Source organism: Colossoma macropomum, unplaced genomic scaffold, assembly GCF_904425465.1.
Source record: "Colossoma macropomum unplaced genomic scaffold, Colossoma_macropomum, whole genome shotgun sequence".
In the NCBI taxonomy this organism is placed as follows: domain Eukaryota; kingdom Metazoa; phylum Chordata; class Actinopteri; order Characiformes; family Serrasalmidae; genus Colossoma; species Colossoma macropomum.
In genome coordinates this window covers 1,363,621-1,382,817 of record NW_023494809.1, presented here as the reverse complement: position 1 = coordinate 1,382,817, position 19,197 = coordinate 1,363,621, and the positions used below count along the sequence as shown (strand labels likewise).

The following is a 19,197-nucleotide window of genomic DNA, read 5'->3' as shown; positions in this document are numbered from 1 at the left end:
CAGTGCATGTTTGCATTCATTACTTCCACCTGCAGTACAGTCTGATCTGCCCTGCCTAATGACCTTGAGAGGCAGTCATGAAACCTGGTCTAAAGACTCACTGTTATCAGTTAGTGAACCTTAAGAGAATGCGTATGAATGTGTGCCCACTAGGCTCCGTTTACTGTAAAATAGAGCAGCAGGAGAATTTGAAATGTGTACTATCATCATGCACACTGCCAACTAATCACAGCCCGATTTATATATTGAAATATTTTAATGCATATTGATGTCATCCTGCAGCATAAAAGGGGGAAATACAAAAGTTATAGCTGGATATAATAAATTATATATGTTGATAAACTCTGAAAATGAAGAGAAGACTAAAAAGAATAAAAAAGTTTCATTTTATTTATTTGTGAATACAAGATTCTTTAATTGAAAGAGATTTTATGTTTTTGTTTGCGAGTTTGCATGTGAGTCATTTTCTTTGATCATTGTGCGCTTTTCTCTTTCAGGGGATGACCATTCGGCCACTGGTTGACCTGCTGGCTGTAAAGAAGAAGCAGGAGACCAAGCGCTCCATCAACGAGGAGATCCACACCCAGGTAAAGGCAGATGTAGAATCACTGAACTGCACAGTGATTAGAGATCAGGCCCCGTCAAACAGACTTTACATCCTGAATTCAGAATGAGCAAATAAGCTTCCATTCCCAAGGAACATGACTGAGCTTGCTTCGATACGTGAGAATGCTTCAATACGTGCTGGATCAGGGTCAAGGGAGGACAGTGTGCTTCAGGCAGAACTGAGGAAGATTACTGCACAAACCTCCCCTCCTGCTAGGAGTTCTTTTGTAGTACTGTGTGTATTTGAGCGCCATCTGCTGACTGCTTTTGGATGTGTCCTCTGTTTTCTAAACAGCAATGCAGAGTATTTTTGGACCATGATTTAACAGATTCCAGCAGATGTTTTTGAGACTGTATTTGATCCTGTATTTCAGGGGGTTCGATTCTGATGCTGGAGGGCCAGTGTCCAGCACGGCTTAATAATTCCCCTCCCTCCCCTCAAAACCTGGTTGGGTGTGATTGTTCAGATGTACAGATATGTAGACTTCTCATCTTTGTTTATTTAGTGAGATAGTCAGTAAAAGGACCCATGTCACAGGAAAACTAAGTTTCCTTGCTTTTTTGGAGCTTAATGTAGAACGTAAACATTCTTAAAATATCTGAACGTAGCCAATACAGTTCATATGTAGAAACCAGGCTGCAAAAATACACCTTTTTAAATTCATCATTTTTTTTCATATAAAAAACCCAAATCATTTGTATGTATTTGCCTATTTCCACCTACATTAGGACCCCGCCCATTCATATTGGAGTTGTTTTTACCTGCTTTTGAATGAGGCACAATACAGGTAGGCAATAAGAATGGAGCTCATTTACATGTAAGGTTTAAAGGCACAGTAATAATTCAGCTTGTTTAATTCTGTCGGATGAAAAAACAGGTTAGAAAATGGTCATTTATGCATCTTTTTCATGCATAAAACCACAGAAATATGATCAGTTAAGCTCAGGCTTGGGGCGAATGAAATGCAATAAGAATGTAGGATATAGGCCTAAATAAGGCATATGTAACTTGGAATAAAAAATGCAATTAATTATTTATTTTTGAATAACATTATCTTTGAATGACAGTGAATGACAGACAGTGTGGCGATACAAGCTTGTATTGCATCCCATTTTAAACTAGATAGCCATATCTTGGAGCTCTATACGGAAATATTTCAGCCTAATAGAAGATACGTTTTAATACAGTGTAAAGTTGTCAGTTTATTACACTGTAGCTCAACTAATAGCTAAAACACAATGATAAACCACTAAATTAGCTGAACCATCAGGTATGGCTTACTCAGCATACAGTAAATGAATGTTAATCCTTTAATTTATTATTTAGAATAACATTTTTTTTTCTTTTTGGAATATTTAAATACTGTTTGTTTAAATATATGTTGGTATTCTAATAGCACAAATGTTTAAAATGGGCCTCCTCACTACCAACACTGTCTCTGTATGCAGCTACTGATAATGTCCCAAGGATGTTCTAACATCCTCGTGATTTTATTATTTGCAAGTTAAATCGTAACCATTACCCACATCCCCCACCAAATGCGTCACACCACCCGCTCCCACTTGCATTGCCCGCAGCCAGCCTGCATCCTCCAGTTCAGATCCTCTTGAGGTGCCCCAGGAAAACTTAGACTGTAGGGAAACACATGCCGTACAACCTAATTATACACACTGCAAGAAGCCCCATGGGGCTGATGAGTCACTGAGGCATTAGGCAGACATTGTTAACGTCTTCCTTAGTCTAAATGACTGCCTGCAAACACAATACGTCAACATAATCATGCAGTCAATAAGCAAGGTTCTAGGCCTGAAGGCTTAGTTTTAAAGGCAAAGCATTGTTTTATAATAATAGTAATAATAATACTGATGCCACGTCTGGTTGTGACTACTAACAGGGCCTTTAATTCTGTGTGACCACCAAGCTTTTTGATCAGTGCAGCTGGTCTGAATGCGTAGGCAGAAACCCAATTATGTGAACCACAAATATACAAACAGCACTTTTGAAACCAGACAGAGGAAATGTTTCATTTTCATCCTTCAAATTGAAATTTGTGCTCATCCCTGATAAGATGAAATGTTGCTACGGCGACTCCTGTTTGCTCAGCCTTTTAAAGCACCATTTTCAACGCTGTGATTGCCATTTCCAGGTGTCCGCTGCTTTGCTTGTCCTTTTTTCAGCGCTCAGAAGGGACCGTTGAAATGAACCTTTGGGAATCATTTGCCTTTAAAGTTTGATTAGTGAGGCATCATGATTTGTAATGCTGGTGCTTTTCTCTTTTTTGCGCCTTTTAGTTTTTGGACCACCTGCTGACGGGCATAGAGGACATCTGTGGACACTACGGGCACCATCACTGGAAAGACAAGTGCGTACAAGCAGTGTTAATTAGGTTTAACCTTGCAAGTCCATTTGGATCAGACCTGTTCCAGTAGGTGTAGGATTACAGTTTAATGGTCGAAAATGTGTGTGAGAGGGGAAAAAAACATAGCATTGCATTGCAATAGCATTGTTTGAGAGGGAATAAAGTCAGTGAAGAGACAGGGGACTACATGCAAGTGGGCCACTGTGTTGTTCTTCCACAAACAAGCTAAACCTAAGGGATGTGGATTCTGAACTAAATCATTCCCAGTGAGAGGTCTTAGAGAGGACACTTCCTGGCCTGAAGGCCTACAGCACTGCAGTTAATGTTTGCAAATACATCTGATTACACTTTATATCAGGGGTTTCCCAACATGTTTGTGCCAGGACCCACATGTAGAAGTCATGTTTATCACAAGACCCACCAAATATTTTGTGAAGTAAAATTAGACAACTTGTCCGTAAGCCTTCAGTGCCTTTTTACTCATATGCTGTTTATACCAACAACTGTTGCACACAGTGATAAAAGAATGAAACACGTGTAGGCCTACACTACTACATACATAGTGAGACTGAGGAATAATGAAAGATAAAGATAATGGGAAAATGCCAAACTAATGACAGCTCTTGCTTGTTCCATATTTGAATGCAGTCCATTCAGTTCTTACCTTCACCATGAACAATTTAATACGTTTCATTAAAGTTGTTTTGGACATTACATTTCTATTCTGGTCAGCTAGCTTAGTAGACTGTCCAGCCCTGTACTCTGATCGCTGTTGCTTCCAGCATAACGATTGCTGTAGCGTTACTGGAAGAGTGGTTCTCACCACTGGTCTAAAACGTGCATCATTTAGCCTTATGCACCAAATATGCCTTATCGAGTCCCACTCTTCCCCACAAACCACAGTCCAAGAACCACTACCCCTTCATAAAGTAAGGCCCAATCCCATTTCTTATTTTTACCCCTACCCGTTGTTTTCAAGTGCCACCTTGACCCTTCTAATGGAGTTACAAGAGGTAGTGGTTGAAATCTTCTACAAAATGGGACCCTCAAATAAAAAGAGAACATTACTTCATTAACAGTCTGCAATGATAGCGGAGGAGGGTAAAGTTCAGCAACCTCACTGCTGGGCTTTAGTTATATTTAGGGCATCACATGCCTTCAAAGAGGGGAGATGCAACAATTATTTATTGTCGCCCACCCCTAATTTTTTGATGATATGAAGCTGAAGTCAGATATTCGCTAGATTTTTGTTTGAATTTTCCTGTTCCACCTTAAATGGTCCACCATATTTAGCTAGCTAGCTAGCTAGCTAGGACCATAATACATGGAAACAGCAATAAAAAGATAATACAATGGTTATCATAATTTTTTAACAGAAAATACTCAAATTTGTGGGTTTCTTTGGTCACTTGTGCAGCCATCTTGCCATTTTCTTTTTTTTTTCTCATAACACTCTGTTTGGAGTGTGTCTCTGAAAAACCTCTGTTTGGAGGGCCATGTAGCCCTAACACTTCACCCTACCCCTCTATCTCAACAGAAGTCTAGGCACCCTACCGCTAGACGTGAACATGGAGGGGTTAGGGGTGAGGGGTGAAATGGGATTGGGCCTTAATTAGGCATTTTAGAGCAGGAAAAAGTGTGCAGTGTTGGAAACCTCCAATACAGATTGCTTGGAGAGGCCTTATCACCTTGGCACAAAGTGTCTCTCCAGTGGAAAAGCAAGTCTGTTTCTTCTAGAGAATCAAATAACAACAGAAATATGATCAGACTGGATTTACTTCCTTCATACATGTGCTGCTCACATCCGTCTGAGCAGTAATTATGTGAAAAATATAATTTAGGCAATTTTCACCCTTACCCCAAAGTTTAGTTTTGCACTGGAGCTACGAGACTAATGTAGCTAACAAGTCATGGAAGCTTATTGTCCACCACATAGCATCATGCAAACTGCATGCCTAAATCACACTCAGACTTTGTTGAGTTGTCTGTTATAGACTTTAGGCTTCAAGATGGCTACTGCTCTGCTGTGCACGGTACTTTGGTCGTAATTGCTAATATGTGGGATATGAGCCTCCATTAGTGTCTCAAGTGAAAAACTAAATGAGCAAATCTTGGATGCAAAACAATGGGCCTCATTCACCAGCTGTTCTTAAGAAGAAATTGCTTACACAGTTACACAGTTTTCACGAAGATTCTCACTTTCACCAGTGTTTTCTTATGTGGGATTTGTTCAAGGGTAAGAACCGAATCTACACACACTCAAGATCACAAAGGTGTGAACAGTTCTGCGGTCATGAATCTGACGTAGACTTTTGCTTAGGACCTTTCTGAAGAACACATTTAAGAAAAAAATATTGGTGAATGAGGCCCAGTGACCTGATGTACTGACTGGCAGGCTGGCTACATTTGTGGCAAGTGGCAAATTGTGTAAATGTGACTTTTTTTGAAATTATGATCGCTGACATCATTCTGTCTCCAGGCGCTGATATATGAGTCATGTTAGCCTGGACTTGTTGAGGCATGATGTCGAAGAACGGTGTTCTACAAAGTGATGCTGCACGCATTGTCTTGATTAAAGTTCTCTCAGACTGAGGCAGAATTCAGTTTTGACTTGACCTGCAATAAATGTCACTCAGTCTCTCTTCAAAGCGCTCCCTCTCGCCTGTGCGTTGAAAAAAAAGCTGAATGCCACTGAAAGGATGTTATATAATTATCTGCCTTGCACACAGTGAACGTGCGTCTCAAGAGCCACATGCTTGGCTTTGACCTTTAGCAGCCTGGGATCGATTTAAGAGCCCCTTGGAGGATCTAATGAGTCTTTACTTTGCAGCTTGTTAACTAGAGATCCTCAGCAGAAACATAGGAAATATACAGAAATACCCTTATGACCCTACTAGCAATTGGCCACTGTCACGTTCACGGTCTCTCTTTTATCTGTCTGTCTTTAACAGGCTAAATCGTTTCAATAAGAAGTATGTGAAGAAGTGCCTCATAGCAGGCGAGCGCTCCAAGGAGCCGCAGCTCATCGCCTTCTACCACAAGATGGAGATGAAGCAGGCCATCGAACTGGTGGAGAGCGGAGGGGGCGTCAAGCTGCCGTCTGCCATGCCGTCCACCGTCTCTATGCAGTGAGAATCTTTCACCTTCATTCATTAAACCATCTTGAGTTTAGTATTACTGTCATTTTACTGTACTATTTTAAATGTACTTACATAATCTGAACAAAAATATAAATGCAAGACTTTTTGTTTTCTTAGGAATGTGTTACCATGCTATAGGCAAATGGTGGTCACACCAATAATAATATTATTAATAATAATAATCTTAATTTATGTAGCACCTTTCATACATTAAAGATGCAGCTAAAGTGTTTTACAGTACAAAGTAAAACAACATAAAAAAATTCCAGCAAAAAAAAAGCACAACGGAAAAGGGGCTATATTAATAATAATACAAAATTAAAATGCACAAGATCAAGTTGCAGTAATAAACAGGGAAGGTCATATAAATAAAAGAATAAGCCATTTAGAAAAGAAATGAAAGCCAGTAAAAGAAAAAAACAACTTAATGATTCATTAAAAAAAAGAGATAAAACACATTAACAAATAATAAAGGCATGTTGTTAATTGTAAGCTCTATTAAAGAGGAATATTTTAAGTTATCATTTACAAATTTACACTGAGCCTCTCTAATACTTTTTGGTAGTGTTTCACAGTTTGGGTGTGTAGTGGGCACACCAGATACTAATGTAGGAATTCTCTTCTCGCCCCACCCCGTTTATTGCAGAGTTTCAGTAAAATCTTTTCAGTAAAAAGTGTTATGTTGATATTTTTTGTTCAGTGTAATTAATTACAGTCACGTTTCGAACTACATTTACATTCTGTGTAGACAGATTTGAGTCTGCACTTCTGACTTGTTTCCATTCATTTTAACGTCAGACAAAAACATGACGAAACATAAAGAAAGTCATAAAACTTATAAACACAAATGTGAGACTAATTATGCACTCTTTATAATGAAACATGCAGTTTGGTCAGTGTTGTAGAAGTGCTGATGATACCCTTGATATGCTCAGAGAACCATACTATGACATACTGTATCACAATGATGATACGTCATCATATTGCCCAGCCTCAGTGTGTCCCCCTATCTACCTGTTATATGTAAATAAGTTATACTTACATCCCAAATCTTAAGATCCTCAATCACCCTGTATTCTGTGAGCATAAATGTTTGTGTACTATTATTTGTTTATAAACATTCAACTAAAAGCACAGTGAAGGGATGAAAGTTTATTTGTGTTGATGTTTTTTCTTCTTCACGTGTAGAAATATCCAGCCCAAGAAGCCACCTCCGGAGAGAGCTCTTCCTCAGATATCAAAGGGCCGGGAGGAGGAGATCCGGAAGATTCTACGCACCAACCTGCAGAAAACACGCCAGAGAGTGAGTCCACACAGCCCTCTGTGGTGTTGTAGTATTAAAAAAAAGGAAAATAATAAAATTATTATTATTAGTTTTGTTGGTTACATATTTTGTTTTTCCGTTCTGCAGCTGCAGTCTTACAACAGACACACGCTGGTGGCTGACCCATACGAGGATGGCTGGAATGAGATTCTGATCAAAAGGAAGAAGATGATGGAGTTCGAGAAAAGGGTGAGATGATGTTCAACATCCAGAAGGACTGTGAAACCCTGTGAATATGTGCTGTGTTTGGCTGCCCTTCCTTTCTTTATTTTTAGTTTTCCACATTCTGTGCGTGTTAAAAATAGTAATGCAGACTTGGCAGTTTAATGTACCATAAGACTTAGTTTAGCTGAAGGGTTTGTATAGTTTAGCTTTAACTTAGTTTATATAGTTAACTTTTGATTAACTTTCATGTTTCATTTTTGTGTGAAAGTGAACTTGTTCTTTGTAAAATACACGTTATTAACTTTGGGATCAATCTTTTGTTGAGATTGTAATCAGTGGTTTTAATAATATAAAAATTTGAGGTACCACTATTTGAATGGTCCACTGATGCTTTGTAGATGCTCATTCTACTTTTAACTAACTTGCAACTAAATATCTATTAATTGGAAATGATCTTTGAAGTTGCGTGGGAAAGATTCTGTTAAATCTGTCCCTGACCCTAGACCTACACCTAACCCTAATCCTACCCTAATAAAGGCAAAACCTACACATACTCCTAAACCTAATCTTAACCTTAATGTTGTTGATAATCAACTGAGTATCACCAGAAAGGTTGTTTATAATGTAAGTATCTATAAATCATCTATAGGGGACCATCCAAATAAAGTGTGATGAAATTTGTTTTAGATAAATGTGTGAAATGATTCTAAAATGCTTGTCCTGTGCAACATCACGATTAAAATAATAAGCAGGACACTAGCGAGATGATTATAAAATGACCAAGAATTCTGTAGAACATCACATATAATACAATGAATAGTGATTTAATACAATTAATAATTAACAGACTTCATAGTTTAAAAGTGGAAATCAAATCTCTAGGCAGATAAAAAGTATGTAAATTGATAATTGCAGTATATGATTCATCATTAAACACCACCTTTTTCAGAGAAATCTTGAAATATTCAATAAAGCGTCTATAATGGTGAACAGTTTGGCTATATCTAAATCATTATGGTGTAAGTTATTAAATATATAAAATATCAAAATTGTTAACGTTGCAAGTTGGCAAGTGACTCCAAACTCTTGAATAGTGTTGTACTTTGTGTTGATGAAAAATATTCAGCAGTCTTAGTTCACTTTCCTTTGAGTCTAGAATGAAAATGATGTTCATGTCTGTGTACTTTCAGATATCACAGATGAATAATTACCTCACGGTGCCGGCGCCACCCCCTGATTCCCCCACCATCGCCAGAGCTCGACTGGCCTCTGGTAAACAACTCCTTCCTGTTCTGCATTTTTGTCCAGAAGCATAGCGCCCCCTGTTGTTTCTCATTTTCACAAACCTTTACACTCACTGAGTTCTTTATCGGGGTTGCTCAGCTTCGGTCCAGCAGCACCGTTTGGTCATTTCCTTCTTCAAACCGTGAGCAGGAAATTGGACTCTGCTGGTCTTTGTGTACACTTTGTTCAAAATGTTTAATAAGTTTAATTTGAATAATCATGTATAATCAGTGTGTAGACACAATGGAACTGTTCTGGTCCCCCAGTTAATTAGTGAATGAATCAACATCCAGTTGTATCTTTTCTCTGATTGAGACTCACAACTTTGATCCAGCTCACACCCGACTCCCCCTTGGAACATAACAGTATAGCATGTTTATAATAGGCTATATTTATATAGCTCTTTTGCATCATGGATCAAATGCAGCTCACAGTGTTTCACAGAGGGCTAAAAAACAAGAACATAAAAGCAACAAGGATTGGACAAATAATGTAAAATAAAAATCCTGTAAAAATAAGACACACAAACAGAATAGAGTTAAAATACTCATATTTATTGCTAGTTTATTTCAAAGGCAGAGAAACATTAAAGATTTGAGGATAAATATTTTTATGATTTATAGTTTATGATTTCTGATCTGCAGTGAAACGTTATATCTCAGTTATACTCCTATTTTTGCAGACCCTCAAGCCTGGAGTATCAAGCCGGCGGCAGACACTGGTACCATCCCGTCCATTAAAGTGGACTTGGCCTCCCCTCAGACCCCTGACTCAGTCAGCATGGTGGACGAGTTCGGCAAGCCGGCCAGCCGCGTCCCGCGGGAGCCCGAAGAGGAAGAGGAGGGGCTGATGATGAGGCCTCCACTCGCAGAGAAGGGGGAGAAAGAAGAGCAGGAGGAAGGAAAGGAGCAGCAACGACTCCTCCGCTGCCTGAGTGACCCTGGACCTGCTGTTGCTGAGGAAGAGGAGGATGAGCCCTTCCTCCCCTGAGACAGCAAAGCAGAAAGAGAGAGAGAGAGAGAGAGACACTCACTGGCTGTTTAGCTGCCTTCACTGTTAATCTCTCTCTGAAAGACGACAAACTTTTGTACTGACTTTAAGACAGACAATTTGTGGAGGCTTTGTCCTGTTTTCATTTGGGGAAGACAGATTGATGAACTTTGCAGTAAGCCAAAATGAGAACTCAAAGGGAAAACAAAATTGTCAGTCAACCAAAACGGAGAATGGAAGAGAGAGATCGGAAATAGCCATTTATTTTCTAGCTTTTTCATTCTTCTTATTTTTTAAAACTCAAAGGAAAGCTCTGAGGAATATGTGGAGTAGGGAAACAGAACTATGCATTACCAAAGGTTCGCACTGTTGTCTCCATTTAGAATTCTACTTGCATTTCTCTTTTTTTTTGCCTTTTTTTTTAAGGCTTCATGCGTCACGTGAATTGCTTTGTGTGGCGTGAAATTATCGCCTAGTGAATTGTATCACTAAACTAGAGACGTCATGTTTCCAGGAGCAATATCAAACCAGGCTTGTGATGACGTTTATCGTCTGAATCAGTCAGCTGGCACAGTCAAATCTGATCTGGGCTGATTCTGATTCTAGAGAGTTTGCTGACTGGATATGTGCATCTCTCGTTCGTCACTAAAGTCTGCTAAACAATATTAACACATTCTGAAAGAGCCGAGTGGTGGTTGCTGACATTCAGTGCATCAAGAGGGAACTTATGATAAAGATAGTAGAACACTGCCTCAGATCACTTGGTGCATGAAAATAAGTGGAGAAAGGGAACTATACTTTTTTACATGATGTGTACAGGTCTAAATAGGAAACTCACTGTAACCATACATTGATTTTTTTTCCCAAGCCATGATTCAGTGATACTGTTTTGGCCTTTCAATATTGAAACTAGTTGACATGTCCATGCTCCTGCCACTCGTGTTCATTTGTAGCTACTGTTGTGAGGTTAGGCAAGCTTGTGAAAATTCCATTGAACTTAATAAGAAAGTTCAGCACACTTTGAGCCTGATTAGACCTTGCATTAACATGTGTTTAGCGTCTGGATTGTATCTCGACGGATTTGGCTGGATTCATTTACACTTTTCACTAAAATGCATCCCTAGCGTGACCAGATAAGATCTGATTTTATTTTTTCCTGCTTAAAACACATCACTACACATTGTTTTCGCCTTACTTTTGTTTTTTTTCCCCCCTGATATGAGTTGACAAGCTTGGCTTGTGGCACTTCACTCAGCCTCGCATATCTTCTGTCTTTTGTTTCCATGTTTATTGTCTCACCTGCACTTGGCAGACACATTTCCACTCTCAAAATTGTATACAGTAACAAAAAAGCACTCCATTTACACTAATTTCAAATGTGGTGGAGATCCGTTTCTGAACACCTCTGAACGCGGTTCGGTCGTGCATCCTTGGAGGTCTTTACACCTGACTGGTGAAATAAAACGTGATCCAGTCCCCGAAAATGCATGTTGGTGCAAGGTGTGAACAGGCCCTTACTTTCCTTTTTCCTTGGTGCCTCTTTCCCCAATTTTCTTCCCAATTTAGTCGTCTCCAATTCCACCCACTAGTTAGGCCTCCCCCAATCATACGATACCACCCGCGCTAGGTGGGCGAAGGCTAGCTCAGGCTTCCTCCGAGACCTGTCAAGCACCACCGCATCTTTTCGAACTGCCACTAATGCAACGTCATTGAACAGCTGAATGCGCTCGGAGGAAAGCACCAACCGCCAGTTCTGTTACGTCAGCTAACAGACGCCCGCGCTGAGTGATGGGGGAGGGAGAAGGGGGGCCATCCTATTCACCCAGAGAGCGAGGCCATTTGTGCTCTCTTGGACTCCCGGCCACAGATGGCTGTAGCATCTCCGGGAATTAAGCTGGCCTTTTCTTCTACAATGCAATTGCCACCATGCCAGTATTAGCTAAAACCACACCACAAATGAAGCTACATCCACACACATGCAGAATAAATATCATTTAAAATTAACTCTAGGAGTTTGGCAAATTTCTCATTATGTTCAGTGGGATGTTCTTGAAGGGTTGTCCAACCTCACAGTGCTCTCACAGTAGCTACAAATAAATGCATTTGCAGGCTGAGCAAGGATAGGCCAGTTCTAGGTTGTATAACTAATGTGGTCTACCTATATTGTGTTTTAACTTGTGCTCTTACTTTATGAAATAACATTTTCTCTCTTTTTTGCTTACGTCAACTGTCCACTTGGTGGGATCTGTTATGTGTTGCCATCTTTCTGGCTATTTAATCTGTCCCACTCTATTCATGTGTTTTCGTCTATTCAGAGTGTTCCAGTTTCTGTGTCACGGAGGTCTTTGTGCTAACAGTTTCGGGTCTATAGTGGGCGTGCTGGGTTAGAGAATATTGAGTTTACCTGCCTTACACATGTCCGGATGCTCTGTGAGGATGTAATCCCAGATGAACTATGCAGCGTGGTATTTGAGGAGGTGTGAGTAAATTTTAATCATGTACAGTTCATTTATACCCTTTAAAACATCGGCACTGCTGTGCGCGCTTTATCGTGGCGTTTCCACCCTGAGCGAGATGATCGGGCATTAATTACTTGTTCCATTCTGTGGGTGCGCTGAACATTTTAAAGATATCAAAAGCTGGTCTGCATGCACAGTAAACTAGGCTTATTTTAATGTGTGAGTATATGTAAAATCTTATGTAAGATGTCTATAATCTGTTCGCCTGCTACAAAGTATTACTCCTGTAATTCATATCACAGCATCAGTCTTGTTCTTTTGATTTGTGGCCCCTTTTACTGATACTGGATCTCCCTCTAGGGCAGGTGTGTCCGATCTTATCCGTGTGGCTGCAGGTTTTCACTCCCAACAAAGCAGGAGGTCACCGAATGAAACGTTTGAAGACTAAGACCGACTGATTAAACAAGTAGAATCAGGTGAGCTATCGGCTTGTTTGGAGTGAAAACCTGCAGCCACACCGGCCCTTTGCGGATAAGATTGGACACCCCTGTTCTAGGGCGTGTATTAGTGATCTTACACTCTTCCCTAAGAGCCGGTTAGTTTTGGACGTCGGCAAGGCATTAGGTTACAGTTCCGAACGTTAAAGATTTAACCTTCCATTAAATTGGTGAGGTGACCCAGGTCAGTACTTGCTGATCCTGGTCATTCTTGGTAAAAGGAGCTCAGTGGAAACCTAGCAAAGCCACACAAAGTACTTAAAGAGATCAGATTTCCACAGTTTTCCCCAAATGTGGTCAATCCGTCAAGATACGTGTTGGTGCCTAAAGTGTAATTCTGTATTAAGTTTTGCACTGGAGCTACAAGGCAAATGGAGCTAACAAGTGATGGAAGCTTATGGGCACCTGTCACATGCTTAGATTACCATACACTTGGCAAAATGTAATACTTAGACATTTTCTCGATACTGATATTCAGTTTTCCTGAGGTTTGATAGGATGGAACAGACAAAAATATTATTTAAAGAAAAGATGATCAATGCCTATAGATAGAATCTTTTCCTTCAATATTTTACACACCATGCTGTACAAAATCAGTGTCATATTACCTACCCTATACCCCAAACAATGTTGGGTATTGGGTAATGTGTGATACACTTGCTTATGTGGTGTCTGACATGGTATGTTGCTTTATTTATAAACATGGTCGAAAGCCTGATCTGTAATTTTGCCCATTTTAGTAGGTAACAGTAGCCATACAGTGTGAGAATCTACATTATGCAAAGCCTGATTAAAATGACTTAACAATTTGCCAATTGGTGGGCTATAAACGTCCATTACTTCCCTGATAGCAAGAGGATAGTGGACCACTGCGGTTTGCTCAGCGTTTTCCAGGCGGCCCCACCAGTGTTTAGGCAGAGTATTATACAAAATTCCACTTATCACTCCTTTTCTACTCACAGTCCAATTGGCTTATTTTCCCTTTCTTTAGGTATATTTTATAAATTAGTTTAGTAAATAATTATAATTCAGCACCGAGTCAGCAACGTTTTCTATAATTCTTTTTTTTTAAATCAGGCCTAGTCATTTTGTTTTTCTTTCTCAGGTGTTTGTAACATTTCTCGTAGTTTATTTTCTAAAATTAAAGTCTGTGTGAATTTAAAATCTGTTTGAGGAGATTAAAAACTAGTTAGAGCTTCTATGCAGGACAGTAATCTGGGTGGTTGTACGGTCTGATCAGTGGTGGGAAACAGTCAACAGAGTGTCGACCTTATCAAACCAGTGGACCGATATATGCTTGCTATTTGGGTTGTTAGCTATATTAACATTTATATCTCCAGTGCAACTAAAGAAACTAACTTCAGACACCAAACGTCATGGCTGACCGGATACGCTTTGGATTGGAAAATTGTGTACGTTTGATTTTTTGCTGAAGTATTGCATTACAGACTCACTCATGAATGGCCTTTAGAACACATCCTAACAGATTGTGAACTCAAGCTCCACTCAGGTTGAGCTCCTGTAGCAGTGATGTTTTTCCCTTTGACTGATGTGTCATTACAAATAGACATTTCTTTCTTAGCAGACAGTACAAGTAGACATTTAGCCGATGTGTCAGATACCGCATGCTGTTTTGAGATCCAACACTGCTGTGTTAAGGCAGCTCCTGCTCTGTTTCTGAGAACGTGTTAAGATTTTTTCACTTATCCTTTACCCTCTAGTGACGGCAATGTGATCTCCACTCACAGAGGGAGCTCCGGTTACGTGTCGGGAGCTGAGTTTCACAGGAAGTAACTTGTTTACAGATCGAGTTCAGGAGCCTTGATTGAGTCACTGCTGTGTAACAGGAGAGGAGAGGACAGCAGGTTCATTTAGGATGGTGCGGCTTCATTGTGTGCTGAGTTCGAGATGCTAACAGGGCTGCATGATATGGTTAAATAGCCATATTGCCATATGCTTTGCAGTATATTAAACACACATTGGCCAACCCTTGATCAGAACACCCACAGAATCCTGTCTGGACCATCTGTGATGCTCAAAATACAGTAAAAAGCATTGAAATTGATTAGAGGCTCTTTTGCAGATTGTTTTCAGAGATAATATTGCACAGGCCAATATTATGATAGCAAAATTACATATCGTGCAGCCTTAGTGTTAATGTCCCTGTATGCTACTGAAGGAAAGAGATTCATGTAAAGAACTGGCAGATTTTCTAAGTCCTGTTATTTTCTCTGTTTCCCAAACAGGATTTCTCAGTAGAATAGATAACCTGTCCAATAGGAGAAGAGCTAAGGAACAGTCTTATTGGACAGTCCTCACTTCAGGCTTATCCAGTTTACTGAGGAAAATCTCATTTTTGGAGCACTCCCAGTGTTAAGGTAGTGAGACTTGAATGGTTTTTGTTTTGAGGAAATGAGGCCTTCACTGACCTTTTCTTTTTTTTTCTCCCGCATTTTGAATCCATAAAGTTGGTATCCCTGGTCAGATGTTGAAAATAAGGAAGTATCCTCTACAGAGAACACACTTCTGCGCATTCTGATGCACAAAAATCGCAAGTTCCCTGTAGAGGCTCACTTATTTTCACTTGGTTTAACAAAATATGTAAAGTGATTCAAACTTTTGCATACTTCCTATTTTTATTAGCACTTTTGAGTCTATATTTTTGCCTTATGTTGCTGGAGTTGGCTATTCATATCTTATCTAAGCAAATTCTAGCCAATATATGTGAGTTTACATTTGCATTCTGTGTATTTAAACAGCTGTATACTGTATATATGTGGACGTAAACCTCAGAAAAGCAGAGGTAGAAGGAGTTTAATGTTGTAGATCTGAGTTCGAGGGCCTTGTGTCTGTTCCTGGTGAAATGCAGACTCTCCGAGGCTTGAACTTTAGTCTGAAACGGTGTTGTGAGCTTTTTCTGCTTTCGTTTAGCCAAATGCATGTTTGTCTTGTCATGGGTTGCCTTCACACTGAGCAGAGTAAACAGTTCAGAAGTTCAGAGGAACCCTGAGTCTGTGATAGGACTGAACTTTGGACTGCACCGGCCTCAACGAAACATGCTCTTGTTTAGCTCAGCAGATAGTTATGTTTAGATCTAATTTATTAAAGGAATACTGAAGCATTGGCTTCTATTGTGTGTTTAAAACAAATGGATTTTCTGTTGTTTTACTAACATGCCAGACGTCTCTTATTGACTGTATGCTACAGACACAGGACATTAGGTTGAGTGTTTCCTTTAAAGAGAATTGATTCACTGCTTCAAACTTAAATCCCTGGTCGATTCTCGGTTTCCGACTGTGGCTCAATGTATACTAATAACTCAAGTGCATGCTAATGAAGTACCTAGGCTTAGGATGTGAATAATCAGTTAACACCCGAGGCCTTTTTGTAATAGTTTAGACTGAAAAACAATGGTAACTCAGCACGTTTCAGAAATGACCATCTTTTCTCTGTAAGCTCTTCTAGCGCTCAAGGCTAAACCCCACTGCTAAGTCTGTGAACTCTTTTCTATGCGACCAGCAACTCCAGCACTTTCAACAAGACCGTACCTTTAAGTCCAACATTACTATAAGCAATAATTAAACGAATTAAAGGAACAGCGAGGAATGTTTTCGCTTGATTGTTTGGCTCACTGCTGGTAATTCAGCCGTGGTGTTTTTCCAGCTCATGAGCTTCGCCATATAATCTACTACCATTTTATCAATGTAATGTTCTGTCGAATTGAATGGATAATCTACTTATCGCACCTTTAACATGTATAAACGTCAGGAGAGCAGCTTCGGGTGAAGCGTGTTGGTTTATTTTTTTAATCTTTCTCTTGATTCTCATTGACATAGAGAAGAGGGGGTCCAGTTGTTGGCATGAATTGACCAAAATGTCCTTCTAAACGGGTTTTTCTGGCAGGGCAAGCGCTGGCACATTTCTGTTCTGTGTTTTACGGTGTGTTGTCGAATCAGTCGCTTGATTATCCAAATATCATGCCTTCTTTTTCTTAATTATTCTTGTTGATTTCAGAACTAATCCATTGTTTTAAAGTGATAATGCAAAGGTGTTTGCAATAAAAAATATTTTATATACAAGTGAAAGGAAACATGAAAAATCTATATTATGAAAATCTAAAATGCTATATATCATTTATTTAAAGACAAAAAAAAAAGCACTACAGACGTGTCCGCTGTATTGATCCTAGCTTCAGCATTCCATCCTTGTGTACTTCCAAAACATTTGGAACTGGCATACAGTTGTGATCCAATGAAAAGAAGTCTAAATAAAGTTTTCACTGAATAAACTTCACATTTCTGCTTGTATAGTTCTGTTTTCTCCAAAGGTCAATGCAGCCTGGTTGCCATTCTGGTTGTGAACAGCAGGGGTTGCTGTTGTACCATTTCAGGCTCTACTGAGGGGTGGAAAATAGTGCTCATACATGTGCACACCCACACGTTTTAGTAAGAGAGGGCAGTTTTTTTAAAACGCATTCACTCCTGGAGCGAAGAAGACCCATATTCTTAATGCAGCCGCACGGCTGCTGGGCTGATTTTTAAATAGCATGTTTGTGCTGCCAATAAGAACTGAAATATGTGTGAGGGGCCCACAAACTGAGCTGTGATACATTCGGATCGCAGAGGTTGTTTATTTATTCAAATTTCTCCTCCGGTTCCATTTGCGTAACTCGTTTATTTGTCAGCCTGACCAATAGCACCGGCAGAGTCAAAAAAGCGGTGCCTGGGCGAGATCTGTTTGCGTTAAGTGTGTTTATTTTCCTCAGATCCTTTTTTAATGCTGGAAATTGGTGCCATTTAGATGCCATTAGCGAAATATTTGTTGAGATGATAAATATGATTACCGCTTTGGAGGCTTCCTTGACGTCTAAAGAGGAAGTGAATGCGTGGCTCCGGGTCAGGCCTGATCTCAGCATTAAGCACTTAGCATATACGCATTAGTATTCATCTTTCAGGTTTCAGCGTTTGCAGTGATTCAGGGGAGCTACTTAATGCTTTTGATTGCACTTTGTTGGCAAAAATAGGTGCCATTTATTACAAGATTCCATACCAGCCTCATCAGCTTCTAAAGGATAAAGGATAAATAACTAAAAAGAACTTTAGCAGACAACATACTACATACAGAGTATTCATCATTACTGCAGTACTGATGCTGCAAAAGGCTGTAATATGCAAAGCCCTGTAACAAATCACAAATGTTTTTTGAATTAAGTCCTTCACATTATTCAAGTAAACTAATTTGTGCCAAAATTATGCAGTTAAAGGGGAATTTAAATCAAATCAAATCACATTTATTACATGTTAATATACACCAGTATTGCACCGTTTCTAATCTACAGTTTTGTAATAGTAATATAGGTTATGAAATAAAGGCTATGATATATACTGTTGTACACATTTACATATACAATTAGTGAGTCTGAGGTAGATGAGGTAAATGCCATCAATATTTTAAAATATCAGCATAATTCAACTGATCAGATGTGAAGAAAGTCATTCAGAGTGGTTTGGTTACCGAGTCAGAATTGTTTAAAGTGGTGGTGATAGGAATCAGACGTCCACCTCTAAAAGCTCCCCCACAGAAACCACTCATAGTGTAGGGGTACATGCAGAGTGTTGTGAGGCAAAAAATTCTTAAAAAATGTATTTTCCCAGAATTATGACTAATTTACCATCAACATTACGTTTAAAACCCACAAGACTCGTGTAGGCTCACTGGTGGTTTTGCAAAGTAAATAAAATGTCTATATTCGTGTTGTAGTCATAGTGACCCCTGGTTCCTATCACCACCACTGGAAAGAAATCTGAGTCTCTACAAACAACCATTTCACACCAAACAACTCTGATTGAATCAGTTTACATCTCAAACACTGAATTATGCAGAAAATTCAGACCTGTTTAACCACCTTACTTTAAAGATTTGCTTACGTATTTTTAATAAGTTTCAAGGTACATCAATATCGCAGTATGTACCAATACAGTCACAATATGGTATTTTGTCTATCATACCACCTGAGAAGTGGGAAACACAGTGGATCTCTTTTTTTCACATTTTAGGATTTTGCTTGCTCTAAAGAACCTCATTCAACTCAGGACATTCTGGAGTTGAGCGTGTGAACAAGTTGAACAAGTGTGTTAACAGCATGATAAACACAAAAAACATGCAGAGCAGCATCACTGGTGTTGGAAACCAACAAAGAAAAACTAAAGACTTCTTAGTTAATGGAGATTGGGAAAGATTCTGCTTAAGTGTAAACAAATTCATTCAGAGCGGTCTGATGTGATAGGAACCACTAGAACACAAATATGGCCATTTTATTTACTCTCCAAAACCACCAGAGAACCTACACGAGTCTTCTGAGTTTATATGGAA

At 39.4% G+C, this 19,197-nt stretch overlaps 1 protein-coding gene across 1 annotated transcript in view; it reads left to right on the top strand.

Moving 5' to 3' along the window:
* The window catches only part of slc9a1a (solute carrier family 9 member A1a), a 55,789-nt gene extending 38,671 nt beyond the window's left edge, over window positions 1-17,118 (top strand). Inside the window, exons 6-13 of the mRNA XM_036558255.1 lie at window positions 498-587; window positions 2,899-2,969; window positions 5,918-6,094; window positions 7,295-7,409; window positions 7,518-7,619; window positions 8,786-8,867; window positions 9,562-12,346; window positions 14,547-17,118. Of these exons, the coding sequence (XP_036414148.1) occupies window positions 498-587; window positions 2,899-2,969; window positions 5,918-6,094; window positions 7,295-7,409; window positions 7,518-7,619; window positions 8,786-8,867; window positions 9,562-9,869 (945 nt within the window). The 3' untranslated portion in view covers window positions 9,870-12,346; window positions 14,547-17,118. The remainder of the gene's footprint in view (window positions 1-497; window positions 588-2,898; window positions 2,970-5,917; window positions 6,095-7,294; window positions 7,410-7,517; window positions 7,620-8,785; window positions 8,868-9,561; window positions 12,347-14,546) is intronic.
* The last annotated feature ends 2,079 nt before the right edge of the window (window positions 17,119-19,197 follow it).